General features: G+C 37.0%; 1 protein-coding gene across 8 annotated transcripts; it reads left to right on the top strand.

Moving 5' to 3' along the window:
* The first annotated feature begins 6,220 nt into the window (after positions 1 to 6,220).
* LOC128263728 (polyamine-transporting ATPase 13A3) lies at positions 6,221 to 25,654 on the top strand. Of its 8 annotated transcripts, XM_052998832.1 has the most exons (10): positions 6,270 to 6,427; positions 8,414 to 9,637; positions 9,707 to 9,812; positions 16,220 to 16,508; positions 16,570 to 16,679; positions 16,735 to 17,096; positions 17,172 to 17,675; positions 17,734 to 17,934; positions 22,734 to 24,600; positions 24,665 to 25,654. In XM_052998832.1, exons 2-10 carry the CDS (start codon positions 9,368 to 9,370, stop codon positions 25,258 to 25,260), a joined length of 4,305 nt encoding a protein of 1,434 aa, XP_052854792.1. In that variant the 5' UTR covers positions 6,270 to 6,427; positions 8,414 to 9,367; the 3' UTR covers positions 25,261 to 25,654. The 8 variants fall into 8 exon arrangements, with proteins under 8 accessions (XP_052854791.1, XP_052854792.1, XP_052854786.1 ...); XM_052998831.1 differs by lacking the exon at positions 6,270 to 6,427 and adding an exon at positions 6,221 to 6,237 and having other exon boundaries at positions 8,414 to 9,812; XM_052998826.1 differs by having other exon boundaries at positions 8,414 to 9,812.
* Positions 25,655 to 26,612: the final 958 nt, after the last annotated feature.

The raw sequence follows: 26,612 nt of genomic DNA, 5'->3' as shown, positions 1-26,612 counted from the left end.
CGGATAAGCATCTTTGATGGATTTGGCATTGATCTGTCTAAAGTCGACACAAAGCCTCTTCTATGCATCCCTTCTCCAGCAACTCGTCGACTTTCGCATTGATTTCCCCTTGAACCTTTGGATTTTTCGGGTAGTATCTCTGTATGATTGGTTTGTCGACCTTCATGGTGATTCGGTGCTCGGCTATGTTGGATGTTCCACTCATTTTTTGAAATTCCGCGAGCTCCTGCTCTAGGAATTTTTCAACGTCGCACTCCTCAGAGTTGGTTTGCACCACTGCCACGGACAATTTTTCCTCTAACCACCCGTTGTGCCTTCTTATTTCTGGGATCACCACTGTATGTCTGGCACACCTTATTTCGGCGCCGACTCCTGTGAGGAAATTCCATCCTAGCACCAGCGAGTCTACCACTCCTGGTAGGATCAGCAGGCTCATGGGCAATCGCTTATTGCCGAATTCGATTTCCACCTCGAGCTGCGTGTTTATCCCGCTGCACCTGCCATCTGCCAACCTAACTTGCCTTCTCGTCCTTGTAATCTTTCCATAAGCAGCCAGTATTTCCGCCAGCTCCTCGCTTATAAAGCTCGCTATTGCCCCGGTGTCGATTGTGGCTTTGTGTGAGGTTCTGCCAATCTGTACCGCTGCGGATAACTGCTGCTCTTCTTCGATTAATTCGCCAGTTAGTTTGGAGAGACAACACCTTGCGACCCCTGCTCGCCTCTCTGCGGCTGGGATCGCGGGCCATTTCCCGATCTCTGGCAGCACTCCACACTCCTAGCCCCCACCTTGCCGCAAGTCCAGCAGAAAAGCAGCCGCTGGTTTTGGCATCCCCTTGCCCAATGTCCGTGACCGCCACACCGTCTACAAGCTTCGTGTGGGTTCACGACGTGTGTCTGTGACCTGTGGGCTCTTGGTGCTGCGCTGGGTGGTCTCTGATTGGTATTGGGTGGCCTCCATAACGTGCTCTGGTGGTTGTAGGCGTTTGGAGTCCATTGGCTTGGACCGTCGATAGGTGCTTGGTGTCCGTCTTCTTCTTCGCACCTTCTACACGTGACTTGTTGTGGTGCTGTTGCTTTGCTTCGCGAGAATTTGTTTTCTTGAATAAATGCTTCTCGCTCTTTCTCGAGTTCTTCATACTCGTCAGCCAGCACCATTAGAGACTCTAGATCGTCTATCTTATACGTCCTCAGGGAAATCCTCAGGTCCGGCGTGCAGTTTTCCTTTATCTGCTCTGGTATTTCCTGTGGGGAGTAGCCGAATGGTCTCATCATGGTCTGCATGTCAACCATATAGTCCTTGAACGACTCTCTAAAGCCCTGTTTTCTTTTTTTGACCTGATCTGCGAGCTTTGAGAAGAAACCCCTTGGCAGGAAATACGTTTGAAAACTGTCGCTGAACTCTCCCCATGTCCTCCAGTGTTTATTGTTTGATATGAACCATTTTAGGGCCTTGCCTTGCAGCAATTCAGGCATGGTTCGGGGAATGAGGTTCAGGTTCAAACCGTATGTGTTTGCGACCATTCCACTTGTTCCAGAAACTTCAGTGGTTTCTCCGTGCCGTCAAACTTGAACGACCATTCCCTGACTTGCTTTGCGACTTTTGCATAGTCTGGTGCGCTAGGCCTTTGCTGTTCTGTTCTTCTTTCTTGGCTTGGACCCCTGGATCTTCCTGCCTCCTTCATGCTCTCCACGCCCAGGCTAGCTATGAGCTGTTCGGCGTCTGGGACTTGTAACTTGCCGCTCGAGCCTGGTTTTTCGTACAATTCCTCCAGCTCAGCCCAAATTTCCGTCATTCCTGGGTCGTTTTGTGTCTTCGTAACATACTCTGAAAGGGCTTTTCGCATGTCGTCCGACTTGCCCTCCTGGATAATGCCACGCTTGGCTGCCACCTTTGGGAAATCCTCTTTCTTGAGGAGATAGATCCAATTTTTCCCCATTTCTGTTTATTGCTGTATTTTCACTGTCAGGACAATCACGTTGGGCGCCAGATGTAACGAACTGATGTTCTTTATTTTCTGCTCGCTACGAATGTCGTGCGGCTAGCTCAGAAGATGTAAGTGTTCGTCCCACCAAATTTATATATACGTGACCGCCCTGTTGATCAGTGAAAACGCACAGAAGATTGGGAGTACACAGTGATCTTTTATTCGCCGACTTGACCCTCGGCCGGGGTGATGTAATGATAATGTAGAACTACGTTCTTCCGTCGTCTCCTTCCCACGTTGAAAGTCTCGCTGGATCGTGCTGGCTCGCCGGAAATGGTGTCTCTCTCGCCGGTTTGGCTTGCGATGTCCTCTGCTGCCCTTGGCTCGGCTGGGTTATAGGGATTAGGGATGCGTCACCGTTCCCAGACAAGGGTGAACTGGCACTGTGCTCTCAAGGCGTACGCCTTTCGCAGCCGCAGCCTTCTGTCCCTTGCTCTGTCCCGGCCGGTCGCACCGGACGTCGGCTCAGTTCCTACTTGACGGTTCAGGCGTACGCCGGAAGCCACCAACGCAGTCCCTGGGTCAAACGCCAGGTTCTAGACGAACGCTTCCACCCTACCCTCTCTGCCGCAGGCTTAAGAGTTCGACGTATAGGCTGCTCGCTCGACGCTCGTTGTTCGTCGTCCTGGGGTCCTCGTTGTCCTTGTTCTGCCTCCAGGTATCTCGACCAGCTCCGCTCCTTGTTGGCGACTCGGTAAGCTGCCGTTCTGGGACTCTAGCGGTGGACCGCTGTGCTCTCAACGCATACTCCTTTCGAGACACCAGCTGAACAAACGCGCGTCCTTCCGGGCTATTTGCAGCAGGACCTTGTACAGTTCCTGCAGGATGATCAGGCATACGCCGGAGTTCGCCAATGCAGTCCTTGTAGGCAGGCTCCCCTCCTTGTTGGCGACTCGGTAAGCTGCCGTTCTGGGACTCTAGCGGTGGACTGCTGTGCTCTTAACGCATACGCCTTTCGAGACACCAGCTGAACAAGCGCGCGTCCTTCCGGGCCAGTCGCACCAGGACCTTGTACAGCTCCTGCAGGACGATCAGGCATACGCCGGAGTTCGCCAATGCAGTCCTTGTAGGCAGGCAGCTAGTTCTAGACAACTTTCCTTCTGAGCCTACGGTTCTTTGTCGAAGGACTCTATTTGTTCAACTCTGCCGGACACGCCGGGTGGGATGACAAGCTCAAATCGCGACAGAAGTTGTGACAAAGCGCCTGTGATGCCGTAAGGACCTCAGCTACCTGTGTCTCAATTCGGAGACTTCCCGAACGTCTCGACGTAGCGATCTTGTTTTCTTGATGACTCCGCACAGCTTTACTTGCTCCTTCACGTTGTTCCACTGGTTACTGGTTCACTTGATGACTGTTACTTGTTGAGTTGGTAGAAATCGACTGATCCAGCTTCCTGCGCTCGGCCGGTTTATATAGGCCTCCATTTACCGCTAATTATCGGCGTCTCCTTGCCTCCTGGTCCAAAGTCCACGGTTTTACCGTTCGACCTTTCGCCCTCTGCGCACGGCACCAATATCAGGGTCCAAAGTCCGGTGCCGTCCCGTTACTTCCTTCTGCCCACGGCCCTTCTCCGCTCTCTTGTATTGCTGTCCCTCTCGGACTCTCCTTGTTCTTGTCTGGAGCTCAGTGCACCACTCTCTCTCGCCGCACTACCGTTACTACGGGCGAATTCGCCGCGTAACTGGTAACTGGTAGGCCACTGCTTGCATGCGCTTACTCTGCTTGTTTCTTAGCTTGTGGGCAGTTATTCAACTCCTCACAGCGCCTATTTTTAGTGACTAGTTAAAAGCAAGCATCTTAAATGTCAGTTTTGGTGATTTTCACTTTGATTTAAGTTGTTTCCAAGAATTGTTTTTTGGGTGGCTGGTCGGTTTTTTTTATTGGATTCTTCATAATACATAAAAGTTGTGAGCTTTTTAGTTTTCCATTACTGCATGTAAAGTCGCCATTTCGAAAAACTGCACTAGTCCAACCGGCAGAATATTTTTTTTTTCACAAATGAACATACAAATTGCGTTACATGAAACGATAAAAAGACAAAAAAACGAATAAAATTCTTTCCCACTTAAATCGTTTTCTAATAGCTTGATTCCATTGGCGCATTAAAACGCATTTAGCCTAATGCGCATTTATTTACACAGGGAATCCCATAAGGCTAAATGCCGCATTTAAAATAAAAGCGATTTTTAAATGCGATTAAAAACCATTCGCCCCGAACATTATTAGAAAAAATACCGGAAAATACCTATGTTGAACAATATTTTTTTCGTGCCACCATTAAAACCGCTGTTTTTTATATTGAATATATAGTCTATTTTGTATAAAAATGACTGAAAGCAAATTCTGCTCGCAGTACCACAATGCATTATAGCCTGATTCCATTGGCGCATTAAAACGCATTTAGCCTAATGCGCATTTATTTACACAGGGAATCCCATAAAGCTAAATGCCGCATTTAAAATAAATGCGATTTTTAAATGCGATTAAAAACCATTCGCCCCGAACATATTTAGAAAAAATACCGATGCTGAACGATATTTTGTTCGTGCCACCACTACAACAGCTGTTTTCTATATGCAAGGTTGGCGCAATTTTTGATGTATTTTGAATATAAAATCTATTTTGTATAAAAATGACTGAAAACTAAAGCGCACGCTGCAATGCAGCGTGGCAGTACCACAATGCATTACTGCTGGATCTCTGGCATTAAATAACTCCCACATACAAGGGGGTCCTAGCCCTTTTTGGAAACTATGGTGGTCTCCATTGCAAACCCGTCATAACAACGCAATCAGCTTCTCTTCCTTGTCGTCCAAGTTGGCAAATGCCTTGGTCGCATTATAGATGTCCTGCTGAGCATTACAGAGTTTAGTAAACTCACTCATGTTCATTAATTTTAATTAATTTCTTTTGGATTTGCCAAAATTCAAAAGTAAACAAACCCAGATCAGCTGTTCGTGCCACTCACATGTCGGAGTAGCATTAGCTAAATGTTAATGCGCCAATGGAATCAGGCACATTTAAAAAGTCCACTAATGCGGCAATGGAATCAGGCTATAACTTTACGTTCATATGGAAACTTCAAGAAATTTAAAAATACATTTTGGCATTAGCATTTGTCGGAGTGCGCCAATGTAATCAGGCACATTTAAAAAGCCCAGGGGACATTTTCGACCCGATAAAGTATATATATTTATGATCAGCATCACTAGAAGAGTCGATTTCCGTCTGTCTGTCCGTCCGTCCGTCCGTCCGTTTTTACGCAAACAGTCTCTCAGTTTTCAAGCTATCTGCATGAAACTTTGCAAAAAGTTGTTTTTCTTTTGCAGGTTGTACTTAAGTCGGAACGAGCTGGATCGGACGACTATAGCATATAGTTCCGTTAGTAACAAGCGAAAACAAAATTTAAGAAAATTTTAACATAGCTGTTTTTCACATTTTTTTTTGTTAGATTTTTGATATTTAGTGATAGTTTCAAGTCTAAGACTTACCGTTTAAATTTGATTTAAATCGGACGACCATGTCATATAGCTCCCATGAAAAAAACCAGTTTGAAAGGTTAGAAAGTTTATTCCGTATCGACAGATGGTAATCGAATAAATATATACCAACCAAAAATTTGTTCATATTTATTTATTTTGTGAGTATAAAAACAGTATTACTTTTATTGTGAGAAAGTGTCGCCATAGGAGCGTGGAAGTGATTAAGTGATTTATTCTACAATTGTGTCTTTTCTTGTTTTGTGGCTTTCGAATATAATAACTATTCTGATAACTGTAAACAAACTCAAGTGTCACTTGCCGTAATCCTAATCGCAGCACCAGTCCATCATCCATCTAAAATCCCACCGTTTCGCTTGGATGGTCTCTGTGGGACTGGGCTATTAGCTGGTTGAAAAAGAAGTAGCCAATTCCCACAGTAGACTGTAGCTATGAACCTAAACCATTTCGACTTTAAGACTTCCATTTGACCTGTGGATTAAAAAGCTGAATGACCTAAAAGAGCTCTGAAAAGCCCGCATATTAATGGGAAACCCACGTGAATAGATAGTAGTGTTCACCATATCATCAACCATAAGCCAACAAGAGTGGATAAAAATTATTAAGTGCGGAAAAACATTCCACTTGCGAATGTCGAAATTGTATTAGTTTTGCAGCAGGTGCTTGTGTGAACGGGACAATATAACTCGTTCGCTACAACTTTTATTTAGCTGCTGTGAGCAGCGGTATAAGTGTCCCTAAGCTATAAAAGGTCTGTAACTCGCTACAGAAAATATTATAAAAATATCGATATATTGATGTAAATACTTTGATAGTTCTTGCAAAAATTAATTTAATCTTATATAAAGTTTCTTGAATCCGGGTTAAATTAAATACATGTGCACAATCTCCCTTTCGCAATATTTTGTGACTTATCCGTTTATATGACTATTGATTTGAATGTATGTATGCATTTTTAAAAATGTTCTAGATACAAAGTGCTTACACATGTATAATTGTAGATTAAAACTAGTATATGATATTCATACATACATATGTAAATACATATTTTAACAGATACTTTTCATTCGCTAATATTACGTCACGAAATCTGAAAGGTTTATTAAACATTGCTGATGTTAAATAAATAATATGTGGGTCGAGAGCTCATACGTAAATAAACTGATGCTAACGAGATCTTCATCTTCTTGGCAAATAAGTGTCTACATGGCTATTATCTTAGCTAAGAGAACAGCTGATTGTGTAAATTTAAATTATTCTTTGTCTGTTAAAATAATAATGCTTTGTTTTGGCTAAATTGTAGGTGTTAAAAATCTGTGACATCATGGACAAGTTGATATCGAATTACATTCTTGAGACATATACATTTTGTCGGCAGAACAATCTTTCAATTCTAGATACATGGTTTTAACATGAACCGTATCTCTTGCAGCTAAGATGACTTTGAAGCTTAATGACAAACGAAATACAATTCAATGTATGAACCTGCTGGTGGGGGCTTACAACGCCATATAAGGGCCATTTCCGACTCTTCTGACAGCATCATTATCTTTTTCAATGGTGCGTTTATTCATTGATGAATTTCAATTAAAAAAACATGAAAGAACGCTATAGTCCAGCTCAACCTAAGTATTTCCCCTACAACGCAATCGAAGTTAAGTGGTATTATCTTGATCAGCATCACTAGAAGACTCGATCTATCCATGTCCGTCTGACCTTTCGTCCGTTTCTACGAAAACAAGTCTCTCAGTTTCTGCACGAAACTGTCCCATAAGTTGTCTTCCAATTGCAGGTAGTATATAAGTCACATATATTAAAACACATCTAGCATAGAGCTCCCATAGGAACACTCGTGAAAAAATAAAAAAGTGTAAATGCTGTTTTTTTTCTTAGTTCTTTGTTATATAGTAATTGTTTATTATTTCAGAATTATGGTTTAAATCTGATTAAAATCTGACGACTATCAGGTAGTTTCCATGGGAACAATTACAAAAATGTAACTTATATTTTTCTCTATTTTTCACTTGATTTCTGCTTTTGGATATAGGTAAAAATTTACCTGAAAATCGTTATAGCTTGAGTTTTTAAACAATACGCATATAAATTAAAGTTTAGATGTTATAAAATATATTTAATTTTTGCAATAGCTGCAAGGGTATACATATAAACTTTAGCTTAACAAAGTTTGCTTCCTTTTTTGTTTGTTCTTTCATAATAAGAAAATAAAATTTTGGTACATTTCGGTTACTTTCCTGAGTCAAAAAAAAAACTTTCTCAACCTATGAGATCGTAGTTTCTGTTCAAAAATAGTAGTTTGTTCACCATGGACGGTTTAAGCAAACATCTGCGATTATACACAAGTTGTCCTGCTTTGCTGAACAGGCGTTCTTCGTGAAAAATTTACTATCGACACATCGATGTTGAGAACTTTGTTAAATATATCGTATCCATGTTTGATATTTTTGCTGGGGACTTCAATACATAGATGATACATCAATATATCGTCAAGGATCTACTTAAAGACCCATTGGATGAGAACACAATAGTTGAGTTCAGATAGCAGATTTATACCAAGCCAGAACCCATTCTAACTTCATAGGCTTATTACATACACGCATATAATATATATTTTGGCAATAGCTGCAAGGGTATATAAACTTCGGGCTGCCGTAGTTTCTTGAATTCTAATATTTTTTGGGGCAAGTACATTTTGCTAAAATTTTCTTAAATCAGTTTTTCATGAATACTGAAAGGTGTTAAATAATGGACTCCACAACCACCCTAAGAATATAACCATGATAATGTCATACTGTCACTTAAAAGTGCATATTGATAATTTCGAAAATATCAGTTTGTCGCTAAAATTATTTCAAGATTTGCAAGGATAAAATTAAGATAACTTACTTAACTACATCTTTTCGTTTCAGAAAATGCACTATCATTAAGGCAAACAAAAAAGAGAAGGCTATCAATTGGCAAACATACGCATGCTGTTGCATGGATACTTAGTAACATGCCATTGAACGCTGTTCTTAATGAAATGAATGGTACCACAAAAGATAAATATAAGAAAACATATAATAAAACTAGAGTGATGTTCACTAAGTGGCATTCCATTTTTAATTCTACGTCAGATCTTTTTATAACTAAACAGTAATATTCATGGTCCTAAATGGAAAAAAACATTGTAAATCATATTGTTACAAACACAAAGAAATTGTCACGTAATTTACAATTGTCAAAATAAGAAGTTTATCCGAGCAATTGTATCGTAATGAATTCAGTTCAAGGTGCTATAAAGAAGAATCTGGAAAAAAGTGGGCTTTTAAAGAGAAATTGGCTCAAGCGGTACTACGGTGTATTTAAACTAAGGTTTAACAGGTTAATTGGCGCCCTGCCCAGCGGGGCAAGATTAAGCTTGGAGATTCTACAGAAGGAGTACATCAAACAGTTCTTTTTTGAGAAGAGCGTGGGAAGCGGAGGAACTTGTTTAAAGCCTATTGCATGTTTTGGATGATTAAAGAAAAACTGGGAAAGAAGCCCAGCAGCAGAAAAGCAGGCTCTGCATCTCTCATGCCACCGTGTGGAATTTTTATTTAGAGGACGGCAGCGGAAAAAAAACGCGTTTCAAATTGTTAACGGTTAAACTCGTGACACTTTGCAATGATACCCAAGCTCGTCCCATGTTTTTGAGCAAATTGAGTAGGCCAAACAGAACTAAAATGATATTTGGGAAATCAATTGCTGGTTTCTTTTCCTGCTTCAGAGTGATAGTTTGTAAAGGCCAGATGTGCAGCTGACATTAGAGTCGCCCAAAAACTTTTAAAACTCAAAACAAAATAGCAAAACTACATGCTTTCTAAGTTCTAACTGTTTAAAAGATGTTTACAAGTCAGGGTAAGCCTACTGAGATTGCTAAATCTCATAGTGAGACTTTGCAGCTCAAATCATTACCAGATCTGGCTAAGAACAACAAAATTATAGATGTGGATGTCGAAACGGAGAAGGATCTTCAGTTCCCTCAAATTGCTTCGAAAAATAAACTCTTGAAGCTTAGTTGGTGGCATTCACCCGCTCAAGCGTACGATGTAGAGGCAACATTAGTACAGCCTAGAAAAAGTGAAAAAGGACCCAGTAACAAAACTATTAAGGTTGAGAACAATAATACTTTAGCTAACGGCTGTACAAACTCGCCAGTAAGATCTGTTCCGTTACTCCAGAATATTCGTCCCGATCATGAACGCATGAGTGAAGCAAACGAAGAAGGCATCCTCGAGCCAAGCATCGAAGAACTTTATCTAAAGGACTCTCACCGGCTTGTCGATGGTATGTATAAAGTCAAATCACAAAATAAAAAACCTGAGGTCAAGTTTTGGCTTAAATTTAAAGTATTAACCGTTATCGGATCTTAACATTTAATGAAATTAGCTGTGTATTGGTGAAAAGCCTTTTGACCGGGCTGAGTACTGATTTTAACATTGGTGATCCAGACTTGCTATCTGATGAACCACTTTAAAAATCTTCAACTCTGCCCGATTGGAGCAGATTGGCTTATTGGTGTATATATGTATATTCGTTATATGTATATAACGTCGTTCCAACTTATATAATACCTGCAACAGGAAGACAACTTTTGGGAAAGTTTCATGCATATGACTGACTGACTGACGGGTATACGGACATGGCGACTCTCTTAGTGATGCTGATCAAGAATATATACGTTATAGTGTCGAAAATGTCTCAAACTTATGACTGAAAAAATTTACTTTTTTTATTTAATTACTTTCGTATTCGGCGCAATTCTTGTTACCTAACAATTCCAAAGCAGCGTGCTGAATCAGAAATTAATTAATAAAAAATATATACGTTTTTTTTGGAAAAAAAAAAATCGTCACAAAATCTGATATCAGAAGATTTTGTAGTTAAAGGTGCGATTGTCAATTTATTATAGCCTCGTCAAGAGGTTTTTTTTGCTTGACTGAAATAAGAACAGCCAGGTTAATTTGTTCAGCATGGTATAACTGTAAAACATATAAGCACCACCAGCAAAATCAATGTTTAAATAGTCGCCTCACTTATATTTTTAACTTAAGGTAAGCGCTGTACACCTTTTTAGTTATGGTAGACTCTAAACAAAATGGGGATAAACAATGAAATAATAAAAAAGTCTTAGATAATAGTAGCACCATCGATTTTAGCTGGCTCAGAAGCAGCAACTGCCTTCTTGACGGCAGTCCACAGAACTCCAAACCGTTGTCAGAGTTTACCCTGAACCTTTCCTTGGCATTCCTGGTGGTATTGTCCTGTTGGAATACCTGTTCGAGCGGCATTTCATACTCTGCAAATAGTTTCCAAAATATTCACGTAGACGTGCTGATCCATGATGATTTTTATCATATATATTAATATACTCCAAAGTAGGAAAAGTAAGCACATCCCATTATACTAATATGTTCGTGTTGTACTGGTGCTTGTATTCTGGGTTCTTTGGTCGTCTGACGTTCGACCGAGATCCTTTTCCTCCAAACATATTCATCTTGCTCTTGTCTAATCGTAAAGTACTCATCCATTTTTGGAAAGTCCAGTTTGATTGTTCCTTGGCAAACTTCATGCTTGGCAATTTGACTCGCATTTAAAAGTGGTATCTTTTTTTTAAGCCTTAGATATGTGCGAACTTTTTAATCTGCCGCATTTATTTTCAGTTTTAAGCGCAGTAGCAGGCTTGAAGGGATCCTTCTTGCTCTCACGAATTATCCAATCGACTAAAAGAGGGGTCATAGATCGCTTCCGGCCACGGGCTAAAGGCTTTTCCTGATGGTTATGCCGTTGCTTATCATTTTGTTTGAACATCCGATCAACTTCTATATAAGATTTTCCTTTCATTATTAATTTTTTGAAGAGTACACGCTTTTTCAAATTGCTTTGGTTTCCACGTCCCATTTTCTTGTTATTTATTAATTTTAATGATGGAAACAATGAAATTAAAGTGAAATCTAATGAACACATGCTTTTTTTCAAGACAATTTGGCCAAATTTGTACAGTTCTTTAAAAACCGTAACACCGGTGTTTTTTTTCGGTATTTAAAACAGCTTTTGTAAAAAAAATAGTACAAATAATATACGGAAAGGAATTTAAAAAAAACATTACACTTATTTTTGTATAGAAAAAATACTAAAAATATAAAAAAATCTAAAGTTTTTTTTATTAAAAAGAATATGTGTTGAGTGGTGCAATTTTTTTTTGCAATTGTAATTTCAGTTAACAATTTGCTTCGCAGTGAAGGAGACATTTCCGACCCCATAAATGGTATATGTAAATACTTCTGATCATCATCGCTCTAGCCACTTCCGTATGTCCGTCCATTTCTACACAAACTAGTCTCTCAGTTTAAAAGGTACATGCATGAAATGTCTTTATATTACACGTACAATATAAGTGAGAAAAAGCCGGATTAGTTTTTCAACAGTTAGATAGCTCGTTAAAGAATAATCTGTTGGCAACAAAATTTAGCTCTCATAAGTTAGAGCTTCGGTTCGAATTTGATTAAATTCTGAGATAGGCTAAAGTTTTAGGAAACAAAACAAACTTTCGCTATTTTTCACTTGATTTGAATATACTTCGATAATTTTATTAAAATTATAGTAACAATTGAATAATTCAGCGGAATACTATCTCACGGTGAAACGTGGAGGAAGCGGAATTATGGTGGTGGGGTGTATATCAGCAAGCGGGGTGGGAAGTTGACATTTATCGAGACAATTATGGATCAATACTCTATATCAACATTTAAAAAAACAATTTAAAGCAAAGTGATGAAGATTATTGGCTGGAAAGTGAAAATTGGTTCCAGCAAGACAACGACCATACAAAATACAAAGCTTTGGCTGCTGTATAATGTCAAAAATCAGCTACTGCAAATATGAATTAGTCTTTAAAGCATCTAAAAACATTGAAGCTATAATGATTTTCTGCTAAATTATTCGATCGTTCCTGTGGCAGCAATATGACATCGTTCTCCGGTTTGATTAAAATGCTGCTCAAGAATATACATATATATATATTCTTTATGAAATTAAAATACCCTCTGCAAGGGTGTAGTTAAATAAATTTTGTTATTTTCGAATGACTGTGTTATAATCTCGCTTCTTCTTTGCTTAACATAATGGTTTTTATCATTTCTTATCCATACTTTGATTGTAAGCCTATGAAAACTTCGGCTTGCCGTTTCGTTCTAAATTATCAAAATTCGCATAGCCTGCGCGCCATACAAAGAAAGGAAAAGAAAAAAAAATTATCGATACATTATGATCCTAAAAAAATGTTGGATAATATAAACGTTTTGTCTTTTGGTCAATAAAACCATCCGACCAACAATTTTGGCGCTGGGATGTTAACCCATTTTAGAAATGACTTTCACGGGAAAATCGTCATAAATTTTAAAAAATCGGAAATGCTAAATAAAAACGATTTGCATAAAACAGTGTAACTTGTCAGTTTCTTACATTTTAGACATAATAATCTACAATAAAAATCGACTTTTAAAAATATAAAATATCCTACCAAAATCACCCATTAAAGGAGTAAATCGCCCATATACCTAGAAACAACAACAAAAATTGGTGAAATCATACAAAAAGTAATCAAGGGTGTAGTGAAGGCAGTTATACAATATACTTAAATATTTTTAATGGCGATAAACTTGAATTTGGTACTTGGCTGAAATAACCTGAGCCGTTTTTTCTGTAGTTTGCTACTTTTTAATTAAAAAGTCTTAAAAATAGTTTTGAATATTTAACAAAAAGGAAGCAAACTTCGGCAAGCCGAAGTTCATATACCCTTGCAGCTATTGCAAAAAATAAATATTCTTTAAAACATTAAAATTATGATTTACTTGCGTATATGTTTAAAAACATTGAAGCTGTGATGATTTGCAGCTCAATTATTACATAGTTATTTTATATATTTTTATTATTTGTATGGCAGCTATATGATATAGTCGTCCGATTTTGATGAAATTTAAACCGTAATTCTGAAATATTTAACCTTTACTATATGTCGAAGAACTAAAAAAAAAAATTAAAAAACAGGAAAGTTATAATATTTTATACCCTTGCAGAGGGTATTATAATTTTAGTCAGAAGCTTGCAACGCAGTGATGGAGACATCTCCGACCCTATGAAGTATATATATTCTTGATCAGCATCACTAGGCGAGTTGATCTAGCCGTATCCGTCTGTCCGTCCGTTTCTACGCAAACTAGTCTCTCAGTTTTAAAGCTATCTGCATGAAACTTTCCCAAAAGCTGTCTTTCTATTGCAGGTAGTATATAAGTCGGAACGAGCCGGATCAGACGACTATAGCTTATAGCTCCCATAGGAACAATCGGAAAAATAAATTTAAAAAAATTATAACTTTGGTGTTTTTTAATTTTTTTGTTAGTTCTTCGAGATATAGTAATGGTTAAATATTTCTGAATTACGGTTTAAATTTCATCAAAATCGGATGACTATAGCCTATAGCTTCCATAGGAACAATCATAAAAATAAATAAAAAAAAATTATAACTTTAGTGTTTTTTAATTTTTTTTTTAGTTCTTTGAGATATAGTAATGGTTAAATATTTCAGAATTACGGTTTAAATTTTATCAAAATCGGACGACTATAGCATATAGGTCCTATAGGAACAATCGTATAGCTGCCATAGGATCTATCGAATAATTAAGCTGCAAATCATTATAGCTTCAATGTTTTTAAACATACACGCAAGTAAATCATAATTTTAACGTTTTCAAGAAAATTTAGTTTTTGAAATAGCTGCAAGGGTATATGAACTTCGGCTTGCCGAAGTTTACTTGCTTTCTTGTTTTTTATTTTTTTTTCGACTGTTCCTATGGGAGCTATATGCTATAGTCGACCGATCCGGCTCATTCCGACTTATATACTACCTGCAATAGAAAGACAACTTTTGGGAAAGATCCTACATATAGATAGCTTTAAAACTAAGAGACTAGTTTGCGTAGAAACGGACGGACAGACGGACATGGCTAGATCGACTCTCCTAGTGGTGCTGATCAAGAATATACATATATACTTTATAGGTTTGAAGATGTCTCCTTTACTGCGTTGCAAACTTCTGAATGAAATTATAATACCCTCTGCAAGAGTATAAAAATTATGCAGCATTTAAATTATGTTGATTGCCTGTTCAGTTCTGTTTTTGTGGACGTTTAAGTTTTAAAATTGTTTTGTTGAACTTAACTTCGAGCTACAGTAATTGTACGGGGTGAATACGTCACTTCTGTTGAAATTCCGTCTGAATGTACATACATATGATGTACATACAAATTTAAAGTCAATTTTAAACGATAACATTTCTGTGTCACACTCGATAAACATCTGTACATACATACATATATGACATACATATTATTAGGTTAAACAAAAAACCTGTTACACACAACAAAATTGGGAGATAATATAAATTTGGCTTTCACAGTTATATGAACAAAAAAATCTAACTAAATTTAAATTTTTGTTAAACACTAAACTTTAAAATTGTTTTACGTGTTTCTGAATTCTGAAAAATCTTTTTAGTTCTCGTTTTTATTATCTGAAATATATAAAATTTTGTTCGATATTGTCTGATTATATATTGGGAAGGGTAAAACGTTACACCGAAAATGTTCTATTACATTTTAAACATGTGGATCGACAATATTTGGTGGCATAAATGGTCTTCAAAATATGCTTGTCTCTACAATTCTCATTCATTCAACGACTCTTTCGGATAGGAAAGTAGTATAATTTTAAAAACAATAAATTGATGAACATACATACGAACCAACACATGTGTAAATATAAATATGCCGAAGTGGTTTGAAAATATTTCTGTGTTTGTATATGTACATGTCTTGATCAACGCTATACAATCTTGCCTGCACATAAAGACTTGTGGGTATGATTGTGTGTACGTTCGTATGCATTAATTGATGAAGATTGTTACTTATTGTTTTCGTTATGGACTTCGTGAATGTGTGTAAAAGTGCGTCTAAATTTTATATATAGTCATTTTAACTTTGTATGAAACAAAGTTGTCGCAGATTTGGCTATTTAGTAATTTTCACACAACATTTTTTTTTTGTCAACAGTTTAAAGCCCTTACGAACCATCAACAAACGCCCAATAAACATATAAACGCATAAACGAATAAAATAAAACATGAAGGGCAATGAGACGGACTGCTCTAGGCGGACAAATAATAACAAGTGCGCGTTTTGGACTCTTATCATTTGGTTTTTATCTACTGATGTTGCCTTTTCGATTAGCCGTTTCGCTAGCAACTCGTGGTTTTAAGTTTTTCATTGAATTTGTCTTGTTTTTTTCGTTAACTTGTCTTAGCTAATCGACATAGCCCACTGCGTTTTAAGACATTGTTAATTTACATGTTATCCTAAACAATTTACATTGATATTTGTCAAATATTAAAAGTCATTGTCTAAATCTACTTTACCAAAAATACTCAATATTTTTTTTTAAATATTTATTCTTTTTCTGTGTTAATCAGAATTTATATAGGTAGTTTTTCTTCTGTTTTGGAACCTGTAGTACAGAAAACCTTGCAATTGAATTATGATTAACCCCAAAGAGTCAAGAGGTATGATTCGTAGATTCGTAACGTATTTAAGTAAAATTGTTCTTAATTTAAGTATAATTCTTTGTAAATTTCGTTTTAGATTCTAAACCATGTACTGGAATATTAAATCAAGATCAGGAGGATCAAATGATAATATGCGGCTATCGTCGTTCTTATATACGCACGGTTGTTTGCTGGACTTGTATTTTTTTAACTGGCGGTCTACTGCGGCTCGTTTTACATTGGTGGCGTCATTTGTACCTATTTGCCACTTGCTCTCAATGTTCGTTGGAGGAGGCTGAACAGGTTTTGGTAACAGAAGATTATCAAGGAAAGCACAAACTATATCACGTAAAGCGAATTCAGGTCCTTTCTGTAAACCACCTTAAGTAAGTACAAATCGATTCGCATAAAAAAAAATTTTTGCTCAAGTGCAAAACATTTTCTCAGGACACTGTTGCATAAGGACCCGTCGGGCACAGAAAGGATGAATTTAGAAGATGAAAATGTTGAGAACGCGTTGCAACTATCGGTTCATTTCACCTCTGCGCTGTTTAAAAGTATGTAGTATTCGAACATATAAAGTAATTCAATAATTGACCATGTGTTTTTCAGGATGTTCATCCTTACGAATATTTCGGTGCAAGCAATTAGTGTACGCATGGAACAACAATCTTAATTGTTTCCAAAAGATAAATGGTCTCGACCTAAATGTTCCCTGTTCATATTATCACCAACAACGCGGATTAACTGTAAATGAGCAAATTTCAAGACGAGTTGTTTTTGGGGAAAATCAAATAACTGTGCCATTGCGAGATATAAAGACATTGCTTTTTTTGGAAGTATTAAACCCTTTTTACGTTTTTCAAATATTCTCAGTGATCCTGTGGTTCACATATGATTATTACTACTATGCTTGCGTAATACTTTTAATGTCAATTTTTGGTGTAACTGTTTCTATTTTGCAAACGAAAAAGGCAAGTATCTCTATATACTATACTAGACACTATATAGATTTCATAAAACTGTTTTTTAAATATTTATTTTCTTAGAATCAAGATGTACTTCAAAAAACAGTATATAACACTGGAAATGCTTGGATTGTTGATCCTAAAGGACTGTCCAAAGAGTTTCCAACGCGATCACTAGTTCCGGGAGACATAATTGAAATACCGTCTTCAGGCTGTACAATGCAGTGTGATGCAGTATTATTATCGGGAAACTGTATCCTGGACGAGTCTATGCTTACAGGCGAAAGTGTGCCAGTGACCAAAACTCCGTTACCGTCGAAACGCGACATGATATTCGATAAAACAGAACACGCCAGGCATACGCTTTTTTGTGGTACAAAGGTTATCCAGACTCGATACATTGGATCAAAAAAAGTATTGGCATTTGTGATAAACACTGGGAACATAACAGCCAAAGGGGAACTAATACGATCTATTCTTTATCCCCCACCTGTAGACTACAAGTTTGAACAAGATTCGTATAAATTTATTCAGTTTCTTGCATTAATAGCTTGTATTGGATTCATTTATACACTTTTAACGAAAGTAAGTTGACTATTTTATCGATTATTAAATACAAATAAAATTCCAAACGTATCTTCAGATATTGCGGGGAACGGATCCCGTTAAAATAGCAGTTGAATCTCTGGACCTTATTACAATTGTTGTACCACCAGCACTACCAGCGGCAATGACCGTCGGTCGTTTCTATGCACAAAAGCGTTTAAAGGCTAGTGAAATATTTTGTATTTCCCCACGGTCTATTAACGTAGCAGGAAGCATAAATTGCTGTTGCTTTGACAAGGTTCGTATAATCGTAATAATCTTATTAACAAACAAAGTGTTTCGTCAAATTAATGTGTATTAGGACATTTAGCATATAGTTAGCTTAAAAAGAGGGTTGGTTTGCATTTGTTATTCTATTTTAATACATCTTTCTGACCTTTTAATAATATCTACATTTTCCAATTGTTGGAACTAAAGATCTCCAAGTAGAGCTGAGCTCCGTTATGATCCACACTCTCCTAGACTGCTGTAAATGCGTTTGCATCAGTAGCATCCTGCCTCATTTCGGAATCCTAAGATAGCTGCAATCTTCTGCTTTCCCACATCCCTCAATGAATCTAACTGGTAGTCTCCGAAGTGCCGCGTCCTGATCTGGTTTAGTACTGGAGAATGACAAAGCATGTGCTTAAGAGTCTCTTGTGCGTCCGTTTCTTTGCAGCTTGTGTTATACGGCAGTCCCACCTTCAAGGCGTGTGTGCCGATAGCCCAATGGTCGGGGATGACTGCGGTAATCCTGCTGATATCCGTTTTGCTTTTGGCTATAAGTTCTTGTGTCCTCTTACTGTCGAAAGATGGCCTTGTGTCCTGGCACCCATGTTTGTTGGTCATGTTAGAATTAATAATTTTGTTGTCATGACAAAATGCAACGACCCATTTTTTTAATATATATAAAATAGTTATCTTGGTTTCTAAAGGAGTTTCAAGAATCCTGATGTATAAATTTGAACCGGTTGAATAATATATACAGAGTTGAATTGAACTGCATAAAACTGCATATAGATACTTTGAAGTGTAAACTTCAGGGCGAGGCTCTTGAGTGCCAGTTAAAATATCTGGGACAGATAATGTCTCTATGTAGAAAAATGAGTTTACTTAAGATTATAAGTAAGACATAACTCTAACTGGACAGTAGTGTTCCTTCGGTTTGATACAAACACAGCTGATTTCAGCTGATAAAATCAACCCTGTTTTTACACTTTACATCACATTTCTGAATTCACAATCGGACGGTAGTAAAAACTTTATAGTTGTCGGAAATGTCAATCAAACAAAAACACCTCTTGACGAGGTAAGAATAAAGCGACGATCTCACCAACTCCAAAAATTTCTGAAATATCAAATTTTGTGACGATTATTATTTATTTTACTAAAAAAAAACTTTCTTTATTTACTTAATTTTAAATTGTTAAGTAACAAGGCTGATTTTTTTTATTTATTGTGCAGCTTTGTGCCGATTACGACAAAAAATTATTTTAAAAATGCAGTTAAATTCTTTTTTATTGAATATCTTTTGAAGGGAGCATTGTATAGAGATACCGAGGTGTAGTGTTATCAAATTAATAATAAAATAAATTATTTTCTTTCCACCGGCGAACTTTTCGAACTTTCACCGCCATTTCTCCGAAACCAAATGACTTTCTATAGCTCTCAGTATGCACAAACCGATACACTTAGATCACTATATCATTTATTAAGATAGGACTGTTCTTTAATACCGTTTTTGAATTTGATCGAAATCAGACGACTATATAATGGGAACACCGGAATTTTAAAAAAAATAAATTAACAAAATTGTAACTTCTCTAATTATACCCTTGCAGAGGGTATTATAATTTCAGTCAGAAGTTTGCAACGCAGTGAAGGAGACATCTCCGACCCTATAAAGTATATATATTCTTGATCAGCATCACTAGGCGAGTTGATCTAGCCATATCCGTCTGTCCGTCTGTCCGTCCGTTTCTACGCAAACTAGTCTCTCAGTTTTAAAGCTATCTGAATGAAACTTTACCAAAAGCTGTCTTTCTATTGCAGGTAGTATATAAGTCGGATCGAGCCGGATCGGACGACTATAGCATATAGCTCCCATAGGAACAATAGGAAAAATAAATAAAAAAAAATTATAACTTTGGTATCTTTTAATTTTAGCATATAGCTCCCATAGGAACAATCGGAAAAAAAATTTAAAAAAATTAAAACTTTGGTCACTAGGCGAGTTGATTTAGCCATGTCCGTCTGTCCGTCCGTTTCTACGCAAACTAGTCTCTCAGTTTTAGAGCTATCTGCCTGAAACTCATAAAAGTTGTCTTTTTATTGCAGGTAGTATATAAGTCGGATCCAGCCGACTAGCATATAGCTCCCATAGGAACAATCATAAAAATAAATAAAAATAAATTATAACTTTGGTGTTTTTTAATTTTTTTTTACGTTTTAAATTTCATTTAGCTCCCATAGGAACAATCTTATAGCTGCCATAGTAACTATCGAATAAATAAGCTGAAAATCATCATAGCTTCAATGTTTTTAAACATACACGCAAGTAAATCATAATTTTAACGTTTTCAAGAGAATTTAGTTTTTGAAATAGCTGCAAGGGTATATGAACTTCGACACGCCGAAGTTTACTTCCTTTCTTGTTTTTGCAATAGATTCAAGGGAATATTTAGTTCGGCTTGTTGAAGTTTGTTTATATTGTTATGTGCAAAAGGCTTTTAAATGTTTTACAAATATTTAATGAACCATTTTTTAAAAAGATTTTAGGATCATCATGACAACGATTTGTAAAATAGCGTCAGCTTGATAAAAAGCTAAAAATTTGCATTTGTATGATTATTTAGCCGGCGCAAGATAACCGTTTTAGCTTTATATAAATTAATATTCAACTTTGTGAAATTTTTTACTTGCCCCTCTTCCAAACAATTAATTTTTATACCCGTTACTCGTAAACTAAAATTGTATACTTTTAATTATAATGCAGCATTTACAACAAATCGTTTCCGACCCCTTAGTATATATATTTACCTCTGGATCACCAGCCGTAGTGATACAGACAGAGTATGGACGTCGTTGTCTATCTAGAGGTACAGTCATGCGACCTAAAAGTCAGATTCTTATTAAAAAAAACTCTTCGTGTTTACCAGTTGATTTACGCATGGGAGATACAAACTAATTTTAACAGTTATAGACTTAAAACTATTACTAGTAGAGACGGGAAAAAAGTGCTCCAAATGGCTGCATTCTACGCTTTATAGCTTTTTACCGATATTTACTCGATGATAACTTAATATTTGGCATATTAATATACTATCGTTGGGAACTATCACCACTAACAACAGGAAACAACAACAAAAACAGCAGGCTGAAGGATATAGATTTTCAATGAAACTCATCTTACTTATTGGGTACTTGCTGCACTACAGAAATTAGCAACAAGTCGATTTCGACTATTTAATTTAATTTTTGTTTTTTATTTTCAATTAGGTATTCTTTAGTTTTAAATTTAATCTGAGTTGCGATCCTAATTGTTTTATAGCTATGTGACAGACTGTGCCACAGACGGTTAGCATTGACGAAGAATTGTCTAATCAAGCATAGCGAGTTACATATACATATCTTGGGCATTAAAAATTATAATTTTTTGCTTACGTAGCAGACATAAATTGGTTGGTTATATTAAGTTCACATCAGGAATTTGAAGGTGTTCCTGAACGTAATCCCTAAATTAATTATTGACCAAATTTTGAATCTTGGCCTCTTAGCAATACGCAATAAAAACTCAATATTCGCAGAGATACAGGCCTGTGGGGTGGGGTCTTAAAAAAAAAATCGCTGAGTCCTGGTTGACATGATTTGAGCCCTTGTAGAGATCGGAAAAAAATCAAACAAATTCATTAGAAAAGATGCCGTTACCGGGTTGACCACTTCCAAAAAAATAATTTAAAATAACAAAAACCCGTCAAATTGAAAACAATCGATTTTTTGAACCAATTTTTGTCGATCTTTTTGAATATTTTGAAAATACTTATAATCAAAATTAAAAAAAAAAATCGTTTAGATACCAATTATCTTGTAGTCGTTCACAAGGCAGGTATGCGTTTTTCTCAAAACTACGTTTTTTAAGTCGATGCGTAACGTAACTCGAAAAGTAATGGTCTGATCTAAATGACATTTTTCACAATTTTTTTCAATATCACTGTGACAACCGCAAGGAGCCATTTTTTAAGAGACTCCGACCGACCGCCACCACGGAATAAATAATAAAAATAAAAAAAAAAGGAATCCCAGATACTCTTCAAATATAGGCATATTTGCACTCAAGAACGAGAAAAAAGTCGCAAAAAACCGGTTTTTTTCAGCCTCGGAAACCATCCGGCCCCTAAGTGAGCGAACTGAACATGTTCACAATTATTGTTCTTTTTTGCTTACTTATTCAGTTGCTCAGTTGTTCAGTTACTCACTAGTTCAGTTGTTCAGTTGCTCAGTTATTCAGTTAATCAGTTGCTTTAAGATCTTTATTCGCTCAATTGTTTTATTTGCTGACTTGTTCTTTCCTTATATTACTTAAATAAATAAGTATATGATCTCATATAACACGCCATTTGACATTGTACTGATAATATTAATTTCGAAAATTGTTAGCTGAGTTACGGTTATCAAATAGTCGGGGAACTCGACTAAAGCGTTCTCATAAATTGTTAGTTTTTAATTTTACCTACTTATTAAGGAAGACTAGAATCATAAATATTTCCAAAGAGTTGATACAACTTTTTTTATGAAAGAAGTGTCTTTTAAAAAGGGTCCAAATAAAAAGGGTTACCATCCGGCCAAAAAAAGTTTTTTTTTTTTACTATTAAAATAGTTCTTTTTAAAACAATATTTCGACTTCATACAATCAAAAAAATATTTTGATAGCATTGTGCATTGTAATGCAATCTTAAACACAAATTAAAAAAAAATTCTGTTATAAGCAATATTATTAATTTTTTTATTTTTTTTCACATATTGTATATAAATTTTCTCATTTTCATTCATTTATTTCAGACTGGTACTCTTACTGAAGATGGACTGGACATGTGGGGGGTTGTGCCGAAATCATCAACTAATCAATTTCAAATACCCTTAAACAATGTTGACCGTCTACCTTACGATCATTTTCTCTTTGGTATGGTAACGTGTCATTCTATCACTGTATTGAACGGCACAATGATGGGGGATCCGTTGGACCTAAAAATGTTTCAGTCAACGGGTTGGACACTGGAAGACTCAAGTAACATTCCAGATAATGAGAAATATGGAATAATTTACCCAACAATTTTGAGACAACCGAAAGCTTGCCTTTCCGACTTGTCTTCACTGGATATGGAAACTAAAACGCAAATTAACCGACAATCCTCAGTAGACGATTTACTAGCCACTGTTGGCATTTCGCAAGATCAAAAAAATGTTGATCATGGAATCGTTAGAGAATTTCCATTTACATCGAGCCTTCAGCGAATGTCTGTTATTACTCGTTGTCTCAGTGACCAAGTGTTTAATGTCTACTGCAAAGGCTCTCCAGAGATGTTGCATAAGCTGTGCTCCCCGCAAAGCTTACCTGATAATTATTTCCAACAATTATCGTCATTTGCAAAAAAAGGATACCGAGTTATTGCCATTGCATTCAAAGCCCTTGCCCACAAGATGAACTATACAAAAATACAGCGACTAACCCGCGAAGAGGTTGAATCCAATCTGGAATTTCTTGGTTTTGTAATACTTGAGAATCGCCTTAAACCAGATACTGCTAAAGTTATTAATGCACTAAACTCAGCCAAAATTCGAACTATTATGATTACAGGCGATAATATATTAACCGCTATGAGCGTTGCCCGTGATTGTGGCATCGTAAGTGCATCGCAAGCTGTTATTACTGTGCACGCAGATATCCTTGATGATGGTGCGAATACTCGGACCAATCCCAGTGGTTCTGAATGTGTTGTTGATAAAAGTCAGGATAATCAGTACAAGTTACAGTACACTTTAGATTTGGGAAGTAAAATCCCTTCGTTATCTCAATTAACATCAAGTTGCAATGGTAACGTTAATCGTAGAAGTGTATTTAGCACCGACGGTGCTTCAACTCTTTTTCGTCTGGAGTCTACGAATTCATTAGTTAATGAATTGAGCTCAAGTTACGCAGAAAGCGTTCTGCCGACAAGTGATAGTTTGGCCAGTGTAAAAACCACAGACACATGGACCCACAATGGAGCAACAGATTGCGATGTTGAGCTTGGAATGAAACGCCCACAAGACGAAAGCTGGCGGCAACACTATTTATTTGCAATGGATGGCAAAACTTGGCAAATTGTTAAAGACCATTTTCCCGAGGAAATGAAAATGTTATTAACCCGGGGCTCAATTTACGCGCGAATGTCGCCCGATCAGAAACAAGCATTAGTTATAGAACTCCAAAATTTGGACTATTGCGTTGCCATGTGCGGTGATGGTGCCAACGATTGCGGTGCCTTGAAAGTAGCTCATGCTGGTATTTCGTTAAGCGAGACCGAGGCGTCTATAGCGTCGCCTTTTACTTCACGCAACCCCACGATTTCTGCGGTTTTAAAAGTTATAAAAGAAGGTCGCGCTGCATTAGTCACGTCTTTTGGTATTTTCAAGTATATGGCAGCCTATTCGCTGGTTCAGTTTATATCTGTAATGATTCTGTATTCGATCGACTCAAATCTGACAGACAAGCAGTATCTGTATGTAGATCTGGGAATAATATCGATATTTGCATTCTTTTTCGGTAAAACAGAAGCGTTTGATGGAAATTTAGTAAAACAAGTGCCCCTCAGCTCATTAATATCTTCTACGCCTTTGGCATCCCTTTTACTACATCTTACTGTTGTAACAGGATTTCAGGTGACTGGTAAGTATATGGACGAAAGCTCAACATAATACAATTTTTTTTATTCAATCATTTTTCTTTTTAGGTTGGTTTCATCTTCACCAACAGCCGTGGTTCGAACCATTTCAGCATGCGGACGAGAAACATTTGGGTTGCTATGAAAATTACACCATGTTTTGCATATCTAGTTTTCAGTACATAATACTTGCTTTTGTGTTTTCCAAGGGTGCGCCATATCGGAAACCACTGTGGACGAACTGGCCACTTTGCTTAGCATTTATTGTTAATGTATGCTTGATAGTCTATTTGGTTATTAACCCCAGTAAATGGGTAGTAAATTTTTTTCAGCTCATCGTACCTCCTGTTATGAGCTTTCGTTATATTATGCTTGTTTACGGAGCAGCATCATTTACTTGTCATGTTATTGTCGAATCTTTTCTAGTTGAATATCTTGTATTCAAAAAATACCAAGTTCGACGGGATCAAAACTGGGTCACATCAAAGCAAAAATACATGCGCCTTGAGTATGACGTTTCCAAAATAGATAATTGGCCTCCAATTACTGAAGTTTACGAACCGAACACGTGTACCGACTGGGAAATAGAGCAGCCCAATTATGTCAGTTTGCGCGCTAAACAAAATCATGACACGCAGCTTGGAAAGTTTCCTGGATTTCTTTAGAAAATTTCTTAGATTTATAGTTCAAAGTAAATAAATCGTGGGATAAAGTCTCGCCAATCACTTTGTACATTTTAGTGTAACCAATTGTTAGTCTTAAAAATACGCATTGTTGTCATTATTTGGTATTTACCTAAAATTATTTAATTCCAAAATTGTTTGGCTATGCATAGAACTGTGAGAAAACTTTTCATTGGTCATACTATGCTCTAAACGGCGGTCATGTATTTTTAAATATAATTAAGTGTTTAATGTTTAGTATATGCTCTTATTTCAATCTTGGCTGTATATTGCGTAAATCGAGTAAGCTTAATTTATTTATTTTTAAGAATTTGCTTATCCTTCTTAAATGTATAAGAATACGCTTCAATTTATTAAATAATTCAAAAGTAATAAACTTATCTATTCAGTTAATTGGAAAGGCCCAACAGATGCAGGTTATAGTTAACTGTTATGCAACTAATTCCGATTCTCTTGTATTACGAATTCTCTAAAACCGTTGCCATAGCTTCTTGGTAGTCAGAAAGTGGTATAGTAAAATCCACAACACCGAAGAGGGCGCTGTGTAGGAGCGGACCCATTTCAAGCAAGGAGCTGCATAAAGAAAAGGGCAAAGTCATCCGATGTTGTTGTTGTTATGCACTGGGTACATCACACAAATCGGCCGTCAAAAGCGACTGATTGTATAAAGCTGCATGATGATGAGAAGATCGAAACTCCGAAGAGAGCGCCGTATGAGAGCAGACCCATTCCAAGTAAAGGGGTGCACAAGGAAACCGGAGAGATCATCTGATATTGTTTTTGTTGCGAATACAGCTGTGGCTGCGCTCGTTGATTCGAAAGAACAATGCAGTGGGCGAGCGGCTTAGGCACCAGCTTATGCATTTGTTGTTGGTGATGAAGTTAAGAACTGCAGTTATAAATGATGCACGAAAGTGAACCGCTAATGACGTCAGTGCAAGTGACGTCATTATTGGGGGTTTTTTATGGAAGCTTGGTAGGGGTAGATGTACGTAATGTCCACAACGGTAGACTCCAAGTGCTGTCTATCCCTGTAAATGAATCGGCTCACCGCTGAAGACAGTCTGATAATACTGCTCCGGGACTCCAAGCTTAAAGTTTATAAATTTTAGAGTGCCCAGATCTACAATTTTTATTTGTTAAGGATTGGAATGATATTCTGTCAGAATTTACTTTTAACTTATCAGAAAAAATATTGCACAGCGCCTCTGGCTTTGTGTTTACAGCGAATTTGCCAATATATACTTCCAAGTTGATCATAAGTGAGCGCCGAACCAATAATACTCTTCTTGTTGTTGCGATTCTTTATATTTTTTCTTGGAGACAACTTTAAA

The sequence above is a fragment of the Drosophila gunungcola genome, unplaced genomic scaffold (assembly GCF_025200985.1).
Source record: "Drosophila gunungcola strain Sukarami unplaced genomic scaffold, Dgunungcola_SK_2 000018F, whole genome shotgun sequence".
NCBI classification, from domain to species: Eukaryota; Metazoa; Arthropoda; class Insecta; order Diptera; family Drosophilidae; genus Drosophila; species Drosophila gunungcola.
The sequence above is the reverse complement of the archived record's forward strand: the minus strand, read 5'-3'. Positions and strand labels throughout refer to the sequence as shown.

What these genes read in the sequence shown, in the direction of transcription:
- LOC128263728 (XM_052998831.1), top strand. Translation starts at nt 9,368, where the DNA reads ATGTTTACAAGTCAGGGTAAGCCTACTGAGATTGCTAAATCTCATAGT. An exon ending in CTCTCACCGGCTTGTCGATG is followed by an intron (nt 9,813 to 16,219) that starts GTATGTATAAAG and finishes ATTTCGTTTTAG; the next exon opens with ATTCTAAACCATGTACTGGA. An exon ending in CTTTCTGTAAACCACCTTAA is followed by an intron (nt 16,509 to 16,569) that starts GTAAGTACAAAT and finishes ACATTTTCTCAG; the next exon opens with GACACTGTTGCATAAGGACC.